Source organism: Xenopus tropicalis, chromosome 5 (genome assembly GCF_000004195.4).
Source record: "Xenopus tropicalis strain Nigerian chromosome 5, UCB_Xtro_10.0, whole genome shotgun sequence".
NCBI classification, from domain to species: domain Eukaryota; kingdom Metazoa; phylum Chordata; class Amphibia; order Anura; family Pipidae; genus Xenopus; species Xenopus tropicalis.
The window spans coordinates 59,729,882-59,744,267 of NC_030681.2; the positions used below are offsets into that span (position 1 = coordinate 59,729,882).

The 14,386-nt window shown below is 40.5% G+C and overlaps 1 protein-coding gene across 2 annotated transcripts in view; it reads right to left on the reverse strand.

Moving 5' to 3' along the window:
• Positions 1-14,386, reverse strand: part of map3k4 (mitogen-activated protein kinase kinase kinase 4) — a 297,498-nt gene that overhangs the window by 128,829 nt on the left and 154,283 nt on the right. For both annotated transcript variants that reach the window (XM_004914648.4, XM_002936262.5), the window contains exon 11: positions 4,689-4,838. In XM_004914648.4, coding sequence (XP_004914705.1) covers positions 4,689-4,838 — 150 coding nt within the window. The remainder of the gene's footprint in view (positions 1-4,688; positions 4,839-14,386) is intronic.

Consider the following 14,386-nt stretch of genomic DNA (forward strand, 5'->3'; position numbering starts at 1 on the left):
TTTTTCCTTGATTTCTGACCAAAATCTAGGGTTGTATCTGGTTTTTCCTTGATTTCTGACCAAAGCGCTAACTTCTGCAAGGGACTGGGGCCACAATTTTTCATGTAGAAAGAGAAGAGTGGTGTCTCTGAATAGCTGAAGGTGTGCACTTTTTGGAAATAAATAGTTTGCGGGGGTTATTTCACAGGTATGGGGGTGTTTAGACTAAATAACTGCAGGTAGAGCACATAGAGCACAGCCCCCCCTTATGCATTGCCCCTGTTTGGGGGCATTTGGTGGCCACGTCTTTATGTGCACCCATACATATGGGGTATCGTTTTATTCAGGGGAACTTGCAAATTGAGGTTTAGTAAGTTTTTGGTAGTTGCCATGGAGATTTTGGGGAGAAATCTAGGTTTTTTATCTGGTTTTTCCTTGATTTCTGACCAAAATCTAGGGTTGTATCTGGTTTTTCCTTGATTTCTGACCAAAGCGCTGACTTCTGCAAGGGACTACGGCCGCAATTTTCCATGTAGAAAGAGAAGAGTGGCGTCTCTGAATAGCTGAAGGTGTGCACTTTTCGTAAATATATAGATTGTGGGGGTTATCTCACAGGTAGGGGGGGTTAACACTGAAAAACTGCAGGTAGTGCACATAGAGCGCAGCCCCCAAAATTTCAACTGAAATTGCCCTTATGCATTGCCCCTGTTTGGGGGCATTTGGTGGCCACGTCTTTATGTGCACCCATACATATGGGGTATCGTTTTATTCAGGGGAACTTGCAGATTGATGGTTAGTAAGTTTTTGGTAGTTGCCATGGAGATTTTGGGGAGAAATCTAGGTTTGTATCTAGTTTTTCCTTGATTTCTGACCAAAGCGCTAACTTCTGCAAGGGACTGCGGCCACAATTTTCCATGTAGAAAGAGAAGAGTGGTGTCTCTGAATAGCTGAAGGTGTGCACTTTTCGTAAATATATAGATTGTGGGGGTTATCTCACAGGTAGGGGGGGGTTAACACTGAAAAACTGCAGGTAGTGCACATAGAGCGCAGCCCCCAAAATTTCAACTGAAATTGCCCTTATGCATTGCCCCTGTTTTGGGGCATTTGGTGGCCACGTCTTTATGTGCACCCATACATATGGGGTATCGTTTTATTCAGGGGAACTTGCAGATTGATGGTTAGTAAGTTTTTGGTAGTTGCCATGGAGATTTTGGGGAGAAATCTAGGTTTTTTATCTGGTTTTTCCTTGATTTCTGACCAAAGCGCTTACTTCTGCAAGGGACTGCGGCCACAATTTTCCATGTAGAAAGAGAAGAGTGGTGTCTCTGAATAGCTGAAGGTGTGCACTTTTCAGAAATATATAGTTTGTGGGGGTTATTTCACAGGTAGGGGGGGTTAACACTGAAAAACTGCAGGAAGTGCACATACAGCGCAGCCCCCACATTTTTAGCTGTAATTGCCCTTGTGCATTGCCCCTGCTTTGGAATGTTTGGTGCCCATGTCTTTATGTGCACCCATACATATGGGGCATCATTTTATTCAGGAGAAGATTGTCTTTCAAATATGCCTTTGTTAGAAAATTTTTATGAGATTTTTTTTTGTCAAATCCACATTTGATCATGCGTCCAAGTTTACGTTTTAGAAAAAAAAAAAAAAATGTCATAAAAAGTTCAAAATGTCACAATGCACTGACAAAAGGTATTTGGCTTTTGAGTGAAAACTACATTGCACCTAGAAACCTGAAGGTCTGTAGTTTCTAAAGATACCAAACATGAGGGGATATTTTAGATTTACATATAAGTTATGCTGCATTAACTGTTACAAGCGCTTTTCTGCTTTGTTCTGGTGTGATATTGTACTAAGTATTGCCTTAGTTTGGGGGTTACTTCTGGACAGGAACTGTGGGGTACCACCACATATTTGGTATCGTTGGAATTGGGAGTATCAGGGCTTTTACAAACAATAAAAAAAAGTGAGTAAAATTAACTTTTCTATGGAAAAAAACCTCAAAATATACAGAAATTTTTCATAATTTTTTTTTTTTTTTACATATTTCACCCAAAATACACATCATATCTCCAGAAAAGTTATAAAATTTGGTATGTATGTCGAAGCCCAATTAGTGACGAAAAAAACGATATATAATTTCCCTAGTTTCGTGGAGGTTTTCCTACCAAAAAATATTGTTAAAGTGAATGAGTACAAAATGCTTAAAAAACGTCTGGCACTGGGGGGAACCGAAATGACGAATTCGGCTGGCACTTAAAGGGTTAAATTACAGAAACATTTACATTTTGGATAGAGACGGCCACTGGTTTGAAGGAGGTGTTAAAAAGGCTATTCATGTTACAGGAATAGTAACAACAAAAATGAAAGTGTATAAAAGTAATTACAATATAATGTACTGTTGCCCTGCATTGCTAAAACTGGTGTGTTTGCCTTGGAAAGACTACTATAGTGTATATAAACAAAGCTGCTATGTATCCGTGGGGGCAGTCATTCAAAAGAGAAAATGCACAGGTTACTTAGCAGATAACAGATAAAATCCCATTATACAGAGCTTATTTGTTACCTGCTATGTAAGCAGTGCCTTTTCTCCTTTTATTCAGCTTGAATGGCTTCCCCCATGGCTACACAGTAGTTCATTTATATAAACTATAGTGGTGTTAGTGAAGCAAACACACCAGTTTTACCACTGCAGGGAAAAACTACATTATATATGAATTACATTAAAACACATACATTTTTTTGGTGTCACTGTTCCTTTAAGGTAGAAAAACCACCCCTCAACAGAGACCAATAATAATCATCCCTAAACAGAGGCGGGGGCCTTTTGACCATACTGTACAATGCTGTTCTAAGATTTTTACCCCAGTAGTTTCACAGCACTTCATACCGCCATTCATGTAACTCTAACAAGTAACACCTGCCTCTAAAAGTTGCATAACACAGTAACCTCACAGCATTCACACCTGCGTTTTAATTTTTACCTCTTTGGATAGTTACATTGCACCACTGTGTATTTATACGCTGAGGACTTCTCATACCAGTCAGTTGAACTTAAAATACCGTCTCGGACCAGCAGTGAAACATTTTCAATGATTACTCAGGCAGTGGATATAACATGACCTGGGTGAATGAAAACCTTAATAGACATATTAACTGGATTGTGCATGCAATCAAAAACAAAATGCATAGTTTAATTAGCTATCCATAAATTACAAGTTGGGGAAAAATGTCCTCCTTTTCTTGCCTCACACATTAACCAATGGTATCAGCACTAACCCCAGTCTATCTAATGAGCTGTGTGGACACTGTATTTGTAACAAATTTGCAACATGCAGAACAAATTGGCAATATGACAAGTGTAGCATAGTGGAAAGGAGCTTCTCTAACAAGGTAGGGAAATGTATATGCAATTACAGAGCTAAACACCTTAAAGGAGAACTAAACCCTAAAAATAAAAATGGCTAGAAATACCATATATAATATACTGAACTTATTGCACCAGCCTTAAGAATCAGCATCTCTATAACAATGATGATTCTGGCCTTCAAATCTGTCACAGGAGCAGGAGCTCCTGTGACAGATTTGAAGGCCAGAATCATCATTGTTATAGAGATGCTGAATCTTAAGGCTTTGTTAGTGTCTGCAACACTGCACCTGCTTAGTGTGCTCTGAGCAGCTGTTGAGAAGATAAGCTTAGGGGTTGTTGTTAAGTATCAAGCAGAAAATGAGGTTCCCCTGTCCTATGAGCTACAGGGTTGATACTTAAATTCTGGTGCTAGTTGCACTGGTTTCAGAGTGGCCATATAATAATCATCTGTATTTACCAATTGTGAGTTGTTCCATAAGCCCAGTAATTTATAGGAGCACAGAGCATATGCAGTGAATCAGCAGAAAATAAGATGGGGAGCTACTGGGAGCATATTTAAAGGCACCGATCTGCACTGCTAATTGGATCTGGTTGCTTTGAGCTCATACAAAAGCCCAAAATATGCACAACATTTCTGCCCCATTTCTTTAATTAAGCTTTGGTTCTCCTTTAACCAGAATATAATTTCACCTTCACATTTAGTCCAATGCATTTTGCCAAATATTTGCTATTTTGACATCAAACTAAGAGAAGTCCAAAGCAATATACACTTAGTTCTGATGAAGGAGGGAGAAATGTGCAAATGAAGTACCTCCACCGCACACCCGTAATTTTAACCATTTACTGCACTGGTGGTGCAGGCCTTCCATATGACTGGCACGGTCCTTGCAGCAATGTAAAAGTTGTAATCGTTAGGCTTTGGGAAGGGAAAACAGGGACTGTTTGCTTTAAAGGTGTGTTGTTTACAGATTTACAAAAAAGTTTTGTTCTGGTCTGAACTAAATCTAGTGATGTGTGGGTTGAGGAAAACTTGATCCGCACCCGCCCCTAAACTTCCCGGTTCCAACCTGAATCCTACCCGACCTTGCTTCTCCCCTCTATTTAAAGACCTGCACCCGCCCCGTCAATGATGTCATAAAAGGGGTGGGCACACCTATAAATCCAGAGGCAGCAAGCCAGCAGTGTAAGGTCATAGGGACAGGGAGAGCAGGCAGAAGAGCTCGAGCCACAAATGGCCGGTCCGCACATCACTAGTACTGGAATATAAGAAGATTCCCAAGCACTACTAGCCTGGAACTGAGAAACAGGTTTCAATAGCATACTTTGTTTTTACCTTGAGTTGGAACAAAGCCTCTGCAATCATTGGATGGCTTGATGTCTGCTCCAATCGCAAAGATAAAAGCCCTTCTGTGGAGTGCTGGAAAGCCTTTCTTTGACTCTGGAGGTGGGCTGACTGCATTACCACCAGCAGAAGGTTGTCAGTCTTAAGAAAAAGATGAACAAGAAATTGTAAGCAAAGTGACATTTTGGAGCAACCTATAGTTTTAAAATATATTTAATGAAGCATAAACAGTTATCTGCTATCAACTACATGTTTAAAAGTGCTGTGTGTTTGTTTTTTAAGGTCCCAACAATATATATTGCATTTTCCTTTTCCAGCTTTTACACAATAGTTTGTTTCGGTCCCCTAAAAAATATAAAATGGGGGTTTCTAAAGTATTATATGATCAGATTACTTACCTGATTAAGTTTTGGCCAGTATGAAATGGTGGCACAAAATGATGAATTACTCAAAAAACAACTACTGTATATACTCGAGTATAAGCCTAGTTTTTCAGCACCCAAAATGTGCTGAAAAAGTCACCCTCGGCTTATACTCGAGTCGGGTGCCATGGGTCCCTCCACACTAGCACCCTCTGTCCTTTGTGTGTAAATTAGGCCTCCCGCAACCAGACCCTCCAGTGCCTGTTGTTTTTGTTGACCCTCTTCTCCACTTACAGAGCTAGTTTACTGTTTTTCTTTGAAATAAATATTTAAAAACATATACCCCACTGATGCCTCAATTAATGTAATTTTATTGGTATTTATTTTGATTATTGAAACTTAGCAGTAGCTGCTGCATTTCCCACCCTATGCTTATACTCGAGTCAATACGTTTTTCAAGTTTTCTTAGGTAAAATTAGGTACCTCGGCTTATATTAGGATCGGCTTATACTCGAGTATATACGGTATGTAAAAAACAAGCCTGGAGTTTAAAGAGCTCTTGTTACCTACAGTAAAATATGTTAGTGGTAGCATCACGCTGGTGGGTTGCTTTTCATCAGCAGGGACTTGTCAACTTGTTTCTAAACAGAAAGTGTGCGGAAAGCAACCTAGCTGGACATGGTTTTGATGGAGCTCTGCCCTACAGTCATGCTGATATATATAGTTCTACATAATTTTTAGTAAATCTTCCCCCTCCTACTGAACTGCAGGTGGTTAATGAAATGCATTTTGGCAGGACCACATTTTGTGGGCAGGACCACATGGCCATGGGGGCAGCCATTCAAAGGAGAAAAGGCACAGGTTACTTAGCAGGTAACAGATAAACCCCCATTATATGGGGCTTATCTACTAGTTATCTGCTATGTAACCTGTGCCTTTTCTCCTTTTTTCCAGCTTGAATGGCTGCCCCCATGGCTACACAGCAGCTTATTTATATAGTAGCTTTTCTGTAGCAAAAACACATTTTTTTGCAGACAACAGCACATTATATTTGAAGTACTTTAAAACACTTTAATTTTTTGATGTTACTGTTCCTTTAATATGGCATTGGACTATAAAAAAAGGGTGGTGGTTGTCTGGGGAGTGCTAGAGAGGATGGAGGTCTGATTACTGAATGAGTTTCAGCAGGGCCGCAATCAGGGGGGCAAAGGGGGGACAGTTGTCCCAGGCCCGGACGATATCGTCGCTTTAAAGGGGGCCCAGCCGTGATATCTGTTTTTTTAGCTTGGGCCCCCTTTAAAGAACTATGGGCCCTGTCACTGGTGGGCAGCAGGGAATTTGATTGGTTGCGCCCCGTGTGCAACCATATAAAATGTGCAGATGCAGCGGGCAGCCGGGCACAGATCTAGAGGACGCAGCCAGAGGAAGTCGCTGGTGAGGGAGCTGGAGGATGCCAGAGGGGAGCTGGGAGGAGCCGCAGGAGGACGCTGGTGGGGGAGCTGTGCAGATGCAGGGGGGAGCTGGGGCACATATCAAGAGGGGGGAGCCGCAGGAAGTTTCTTTGGGGGTAGCTGGAGGATTCTGGTGGGAGCAGGGGGAGCTGGAGGATGCTTGGAGGGGGTGGGAGTTGGAGGATAGTGGGAAGGACGCTGGGTTGGGAGCTGGACGATGCTGAGGGGGAGGAGCTGGAGGAAGCGGTAAGGGGAGTAACTGGAGGATGCTAGGGGGATGCTGGCTACCAATGTTTTAGGGGGGCCCTGGATACCAATGTCTGTGTGTCCTTTTGTACTGATGGGAGGGGCCACTGGGTGGGAGGAAGGGGGCCCATAAAATTTTGTTGTGAGGGGCCCCGTGATTTCTGATGGCGGCCCTGAGTTTCAGTTTAGGTAGCATATACATTGAAAGTGATATACACAGCAAAAGGGTGCCCAGATATAATGCAATTTGGGCTACATGGTTCTCTGCACAAATACAATGATATAATATTCTTCAACTTATGCTAATCATAAGCTGAGCATTAAGTTATGCTTTCTCTTAAAAAAAAAAAAGTAAAATAAAATATAAATGTAAAATAAGAATCAATGGTCCAAATGTAAAGGAAATATAAAGATGAGTATTATGCAAGGGGTGTATTTGTGCACTAGTAATTCTATTATCAAACTTGGTAGACGCATGATTGCCCCTTTAAGCTCCAGAAATCACAAAAAATATGTTCATACTGTTTACTGAACTAATGTTGAACAAGTGGGTATACTGCCCCCTTAAAGATGTTATTGCTGGTGTATCTAAAAAATAGCAAAGTGCTGGGACTAATTACTTGAGCAGAACCATATTTAATTTTTTTTTACAAAGTCATGTCATATAAATTAATACATTTTAGAGTCTGTAATTCAAATATCATGGAAAATCCGATGAACTGAATCAAGGATTAGGTTTGAGATTTTGCCAATCCTAAGTATTTACTGTAGGATTCAAATTTGTCAGAATCCAGTTCAGGTGAATCAAATCCAGCCTTTTAAATTCATGGGTTGGCAACTTGATTTAAAATAGGGATGCACCAAACCCACTTTTTCAGGTTTGCCTAACCCCCGAATCAAACGTAAGTGATTTGGCTGAATACCGAACTGAATCCTAATTAGCTTGCTAATTAGGATTTGGAAGGCTTAAAGGGAAAATTCCTGCTTTTCTTTACAGATCATTTAATTGTAGTATTGTCATACTTGCTAAGGTAAAATGATTTTAGATGTACTACAGATATATGTATGTATTAGGGATGCACCGAACCCTTGTTTTTGGGTTCGGCCGAACATACCCCGACGGATTTGGACAAATACAGAACCAAATCCTAATTAACGTATGCTAATTAGGACCAGGAAGGGTTAAAATTCGCCGCGCGACCAAATCCCCTCCCCCCCGACATTTAACCCTTCCATATGCTAATTAGGATTCAGATTCACTTCGGCACAGAGCAAGGATTCGGCTGAAATCCGGGATTCGGTGCATCCAGAGTATGTATGCATACTAATAAGCAGAGTAGAACTCATGCACTGTAAGGGCCCTTGACATGGCACATGAGCTCACATATGCATAAGGCTGAAACTGTGCACTGGCAATTATTCTTCCACTCAATCCTCAAAGTTGTATTTAGGAGGAACGATGGGTACAAAAGTGTTTGAATTAATGTGTGGAATCATTTGGTCTAGGGATATGTGTCTCTGTGTAAAGGTGGCCACACATGAGCCACAGACACATAGGTATCTTATGGGGTTCTCAAATAGGTCTACCCAACCAATATCCGATCAGATAGGATTAAAAATCCTGTTGCGCAAGGAGCAAATCGGCTCCTTGACGAGGTCCTTGCCCCAACAACCTGCATCACATCAATGTGATCCAATTGTTTGGCTTGCAGGCTGACTGATTAGATCAATCCGATATCGCCCACCTAAAGATGGGCAGCTCATCTGACAACCTTACCAAACAAGTGGATATTTGTGTGACATAGATCGAGAATTTTGGGATCAATATCTTGCTGCAAAATGGCTTGGTAATCTTTTGATTTCATTATGGCATACACATTCTCAAGGCACCCAGTTCAAAACATCAGTTAACATAGTAACATAGTAACTTGGGTTGAAAAAAGACATACATCCATCACGTTCAACCATAATGCCTATATATAACCTGCCTAACTTCTAGTTGATCCAGAGGAAGGCAAAAAACCCCATCTGAAGCCTCTCTAACTTGCCGCAGAGGGGAAAAAATTCCTTCCTGACTCCAAGATGGAAATCGGACCAGTCCCTGGATCAACTTGTACTAAAAGCTATCTCCCATAACCCTGTATTCCCTCACTTGCTAAGAATCCATACAGCCCCTTCTTAAAGTTATATAATGTATCAGCCAGCACGACTGATTCGGGGAAGGAATTCCACAACTTCACAGCTCTCACAGTAAAAAATCCTTTCCGAATATTTAAACGGAACCTCTCTTATTCTAAAAGGAGTGGGTGCCCTCGTGTCCGTTGGAAGGACCTACTGGTAAATGAAACATTAGAAAGGTTATCATATGATCCCCTTATATATTTATACGGCCTTCTCTGGACCCTCTAACTCAATCATGTCCTGTTTGAGCACTGGAGACCAGAACTGAACAGCATATTCTAGATGGGGCCTTACCAGTGCTCTGTAAAGGGGAAGAATAACCCCCTTCTCCCGTGAATCTATACCCCTTTTAATAGAGCTCAAAACCTTGTTTGCCCTTGCAGCTGCTGCCTGGCATTGCTTGCTACAGCCAAGTTTATTATCTACAAGGACTCCAAGGTCCTCTCCATTATGGATTTGCCTAGTGCAGTCCCATTAAGGGTATAAGTGGCTTGCATATTTTTACATCCCAGGTGCATGACCTTACATTTATCCACATTAAATCTCATTTGCCACTTAGCCGCCCAGATTGCCAGTTGGTCAAGATCCTGCTGCATGGATGCCACATCCTGGATAGAATTGACTGGTCTGCAGAGTTTTGTGCCATCTGCAAACAAAAAAGTTAACTGCCTCCATGAAGAGATCATGTTCTTTGAAGGCTTAATTTTTTTCCTGTAAACAAAGAGATGTTATCCTTTAACAAAACTCAAACTTTGTTACTGCTGTCAGGGGCGTTTTAGTCCCTAGTACAACTCTGAGGCTCTCTGCATTAGAAGAGCTTAAATTCTGATTTCAAAATTGGAATTTTGGGTGGGGGACATGGTGAGTAAGCACTCACATTGCAAGAGCTCCGTTAGACAGGCTATAACCAACTACCAACTAAGTTGGTGATCAGGAGGATTAATAGAGTGGAAGGTGCCTCCAGCTGATAAATGGCAAAAGAAGGATCAAGGAGCAACCAGTGACAATGTTGCCATACCTGCAGAACACGCCAGGAGAAAGACTTGTGGACAGCCAAGATGGCAGCACAGCCTTTGATGCGCCCTTGGAGCAGAAGTCATTTACACAGTCTCCAATCTCCTTGCATAATGAGGACAGCTTTTGACCCCACAGGACTCAGGTGAAAACTTTGCACTTTTAAATGAGAGCAAATCTGCTGATAGCTCCCCAGTAACAACACAAACTCAAGCGGATCCGTTTACACCAGCAGTTCTCAACCTGTGGGTCGGGACCCCTTTGGGGGTCGAACAACCCTTTCACAGGGGTCGCCTAAGACCATCGGAAAACCCATATTTCCGATGGTCTTAGGAATAATTTTGTAGTTGGGGGTCACCACAACATGAGGAACTGTATTAAAGGGTCGCGGCATTAGGAAGGTTGGGAACCACTGGTTTACACAACTAAAAGGAAAGCCTTACAGCTGCTCTTACCAGAGCATAGATCGTGCAGAAAAAATTTGCGCATCAGAAAGGGTGCAAGACATCCCACAATATTTATAGGGGCTGTTCACCAAAATTTGACCAGACTTTTGAATGGGTGTTTGATAGAACACAATGTTCATTAGGATCAAAAAACCTTTGATCAACCCCCCCCCAGAAGATATTGTGGTACCCTTCGACTATTTTTTGAAAAAAGCAGCAGTCCTATCCTGAGCCCAATCAATTAATGTATTTGAATACTTTAATCACAAAATCTAAATATCCACTGATTTTTCTCCTATCACATTGGCAAAACAAAGGGAACTCAGACCACTAACATATCGGTTAAGATAACATCACATATCATTGGGGGTACCCCTTCAGACAGCATCAAGGCCAAACCCTCATTCTTCATAATGTGGAAAACGCCAACAATTTCTGCAAGCACTTGGTCTTAAATCCACAACACCAAATAACCAGGCAAGGTACTCTCTCCAAAGAACGGCAATCAACACACAGTGGCTAAAAGTGTCAAGCAAATCACCACCTTATAGATTGGCTTTGAGTACTTCTCCACCTTTGAGTTTATCACCACAAGCCACCTGAATAGACAATATATTTTGCAAAATCCATGCACCAAAATCATGATGGCACCTTCATGGGACTTTTGACAGGAACAGAAAGTGTGAGCTTTCAGTCTTTATAGTTTACTAATATTTGCTCATTTTCAGTGGTAAGATAAACCCACTGTCAGGATCACGCCACTCTCAGACGCACATGACCCCTGGACAGGGAAACAAGGGGTTACACTCAGTCACCTTTCACACAGGTTAGACTAACATTGGACACCCCCAAACACACCACCGCCCCCAAATAACTATTTGCTGCCACCATTTATCATTAACAGGCGATAGAAATCTAATACACAAATGTATCACACACTCTCTCTTACTGTAGTTAGGGTTAGCTTCCACTAATTTAACAAGCACTCTAGCAGCCAAAGGGTTAGATTACAGTCAAACACACTCTCCTGCTAGCAGTCAACTAGTTAATTAGCATTTACAGATAACTTCCCCCTACTCAATACAGCCAAGCAGTTAATACATTCTAGACCCAAACATTTATACAAGCTACGTGGGATCTTTATAGAGCCAAAGGACATAACTTATTAAATGTTATATTTAATATTACAAGAGTAAACAGTGCATTTATAAATATGTTACAAAAAGAGACATACACATACAAAACAGTAAATAAAATAAAAGGGAATAAAACACAGAGAAACCCTATGTACGTTACCAAGTTATCTTTGTGTCCTCCAGAGGCAAAGAGTTTGAAAACCTGAGCCCACACCCCAACAGAATTGGAACCTCAAGTATGAGCTATCAGTACCTGGGTCTGTTGCCCTTTTATCCCCTGCTGGGACCCTTCCTCATTACAGTATATGCATGAGGAGGGAGTGTCCCGGAAATTGTCCCTTGGGACCCCCCTGTAGAGAGCTTGCAATTCTCAGGCCAGTTGCTGTCGTACAATATTGGCACTTGCCAGTACCCAATATTATTAAAACCGTGCTTCCTCTAAATAAACTATTTTCATAAAAATACACTTTTTTTTTTTTTAGTAGTATGTGCTATTGGGTAATCCTAAATAGAAAATTGCCATTTTCCTGGGATCATAGAATTCACAGTGCACACACACAAGCCAAGGCACACATACATGTCGGGTCACATTATCCAATTAACGGACACAATTCTGCCTTTTGCTTCCACACTTCTTCCTGTTACAGTTAAACCTGCATTATTTCTGGTCATGTGATCTCTGAAGGTATATACTAAATGTGAGGAACCTCGCACTACAGTAGTCTTAGGGTGCACAGTGTTACGAAATTTTCAAATGTAGTAAATAGTGTTATAGACACGGAAAGAGTCAGAAACTGGCACACCTAATTAAGTTAAAATGTAACTTTTACTTCTAAATGGTTAAAATCTTACTAAAATAGATAGAAAAGACAAGCAAGGAAAATTAAAATTCTAACTCACACCTTGAACAAGTTTCAATTCTAGTGGTTACACTCCTGGATACCGTTACTTACAAAGTATCTACATTCATGGTTGATTTTTAGGCTGGCAACATTTGTAACAATAGTAAGGTTGATCTGTGTATAATGTCCTGTGTGATTTTTGTGCTGTAGAAGGAATGGCGATCCTATCTAGCAGGTAAGTATTGAATATTCTTCCAAAAAGAAGGTTGACACAACATCAGTATAATAAACTTTATTTATTCACCATTCCTATATTGTGTATGTGTTTATTTTCCACCATTTGCTTAAAACAGAGGTCAGGTAAGTTATATATAAATCCTTAACCAAGTGGGGTCCTTATGGTTCTCCCCAAACAGGTAGGTCTCCTGATTATTATATATACACAATTACTATTAGGCTCACAGATACCCAGACACTGTCTGAGTGTTACGGCTTGTGTTGTTCCTATTATATCGGGTTTCTCTAATTGAAACCTTGGTATAGCTTTCTCTTAGCAGAGGGTAATTAGTTGTTAATTGATGCTTACTGCTTTGTTCATGAGTGCGCTCATTGCTGATTCCACTATTCTTTTAGAGCTTTCATTAGTGTTACGTATATATGTGCCTAGGGTAATTAAATTAATTGCCTTATCAATAGTTGGTATATATATTTAACCACTCCTTGCTACTTCAACAAAGTCATTTCAATCACTTAATTAATACTAGGGTTGCCTTTGGATCTATCTCAGTGCCTCATACCAAAGCAGCGTTTACAATTCCATGTGATTTACACCTTATCGCCTCAATTACACGATCAGTGATTATACTGAAGGCTTCTGACGGATCTAATTCCAAAGCTTAATGCCCTTATACCAGAGTGACGATTACAGTTCCCAAGCAGCTTACACAGAACGCCTCAATTGCGCAAAGTCAGCGCTAACATTTACTTCACTATCTTATATTTCAAAATATTCCAATTAATTAGAAAGGTAAAATTTCCACGCGTATTGTCCTTATATTATTCTCAGTTACGGCGCTCTCATACACCTATTCCCAAGTCTCTGTGCCTACTGCCCCATACATAACTTCAGCATCAGAAAATCTCTACAAGTGGTATTTTAAACGTCCATGCTTCGCTTTGCTGCTGATTAATAATAATTGTGCTATATTATAGACTTACTTATACGGCGTATATTTACAGACAACTTATTAGCTTTCCACATTGGTTCCAATTATTGCCCCGAAAACAAACAGGTTTCTTGCAGTAAACTCTCTGATCCGTGCTTCATCTAAATAAACTATTTTCATAAAAATACACTTTTTTTTTAGTAGTATGTGCTATTGGGTAATCCTAAATAGAAAATTGCCATTTTCCTGGGATCATAGGATTCACAGTGCACACACACAAGCCAAGGCACACATACATGTCGGGTCACATTATCCAATTAACGGACACAATTCCGCCTTTTGCTTCCAAACTTCTTCCTGTTACAGTTAAACCTGCATTATTTCTGGTCATGTGATCTCTGAAGGAGCACACAGCCCACCACTAAATGTTAAAGGAACAGTAACACCAAAAAATAAAAGTGTATAAAAGTAATAAGAATAAAATATACTGCTGCCCTGCACTGGTACAACTGGTGTCTTTGCCCTAGAAATTTATATAAACAAAGCTGCTGTTTAGCCATGGGGGCAGCCATTCAAAGGAGAAAAGGCACAGACACCTCCTTCATCTTGTGTTTCTGACTCTTATTGCAACTGCACCTTGTATTTATTGTATTTATTGTTGTACTTTGTATTTATCCATTTTGTATTTATCCATTATTTTTAACCCCCGTCTGTATTAATAAATTCTACTGCAAGCGCTGCGTACATAAGTAGCGCTTTATAAATAAAGATATACATACATATACATACATAGGAGATAACAGATAAACACTATTGTATTCTAGAGAGGTTATCTGTTATCTGCT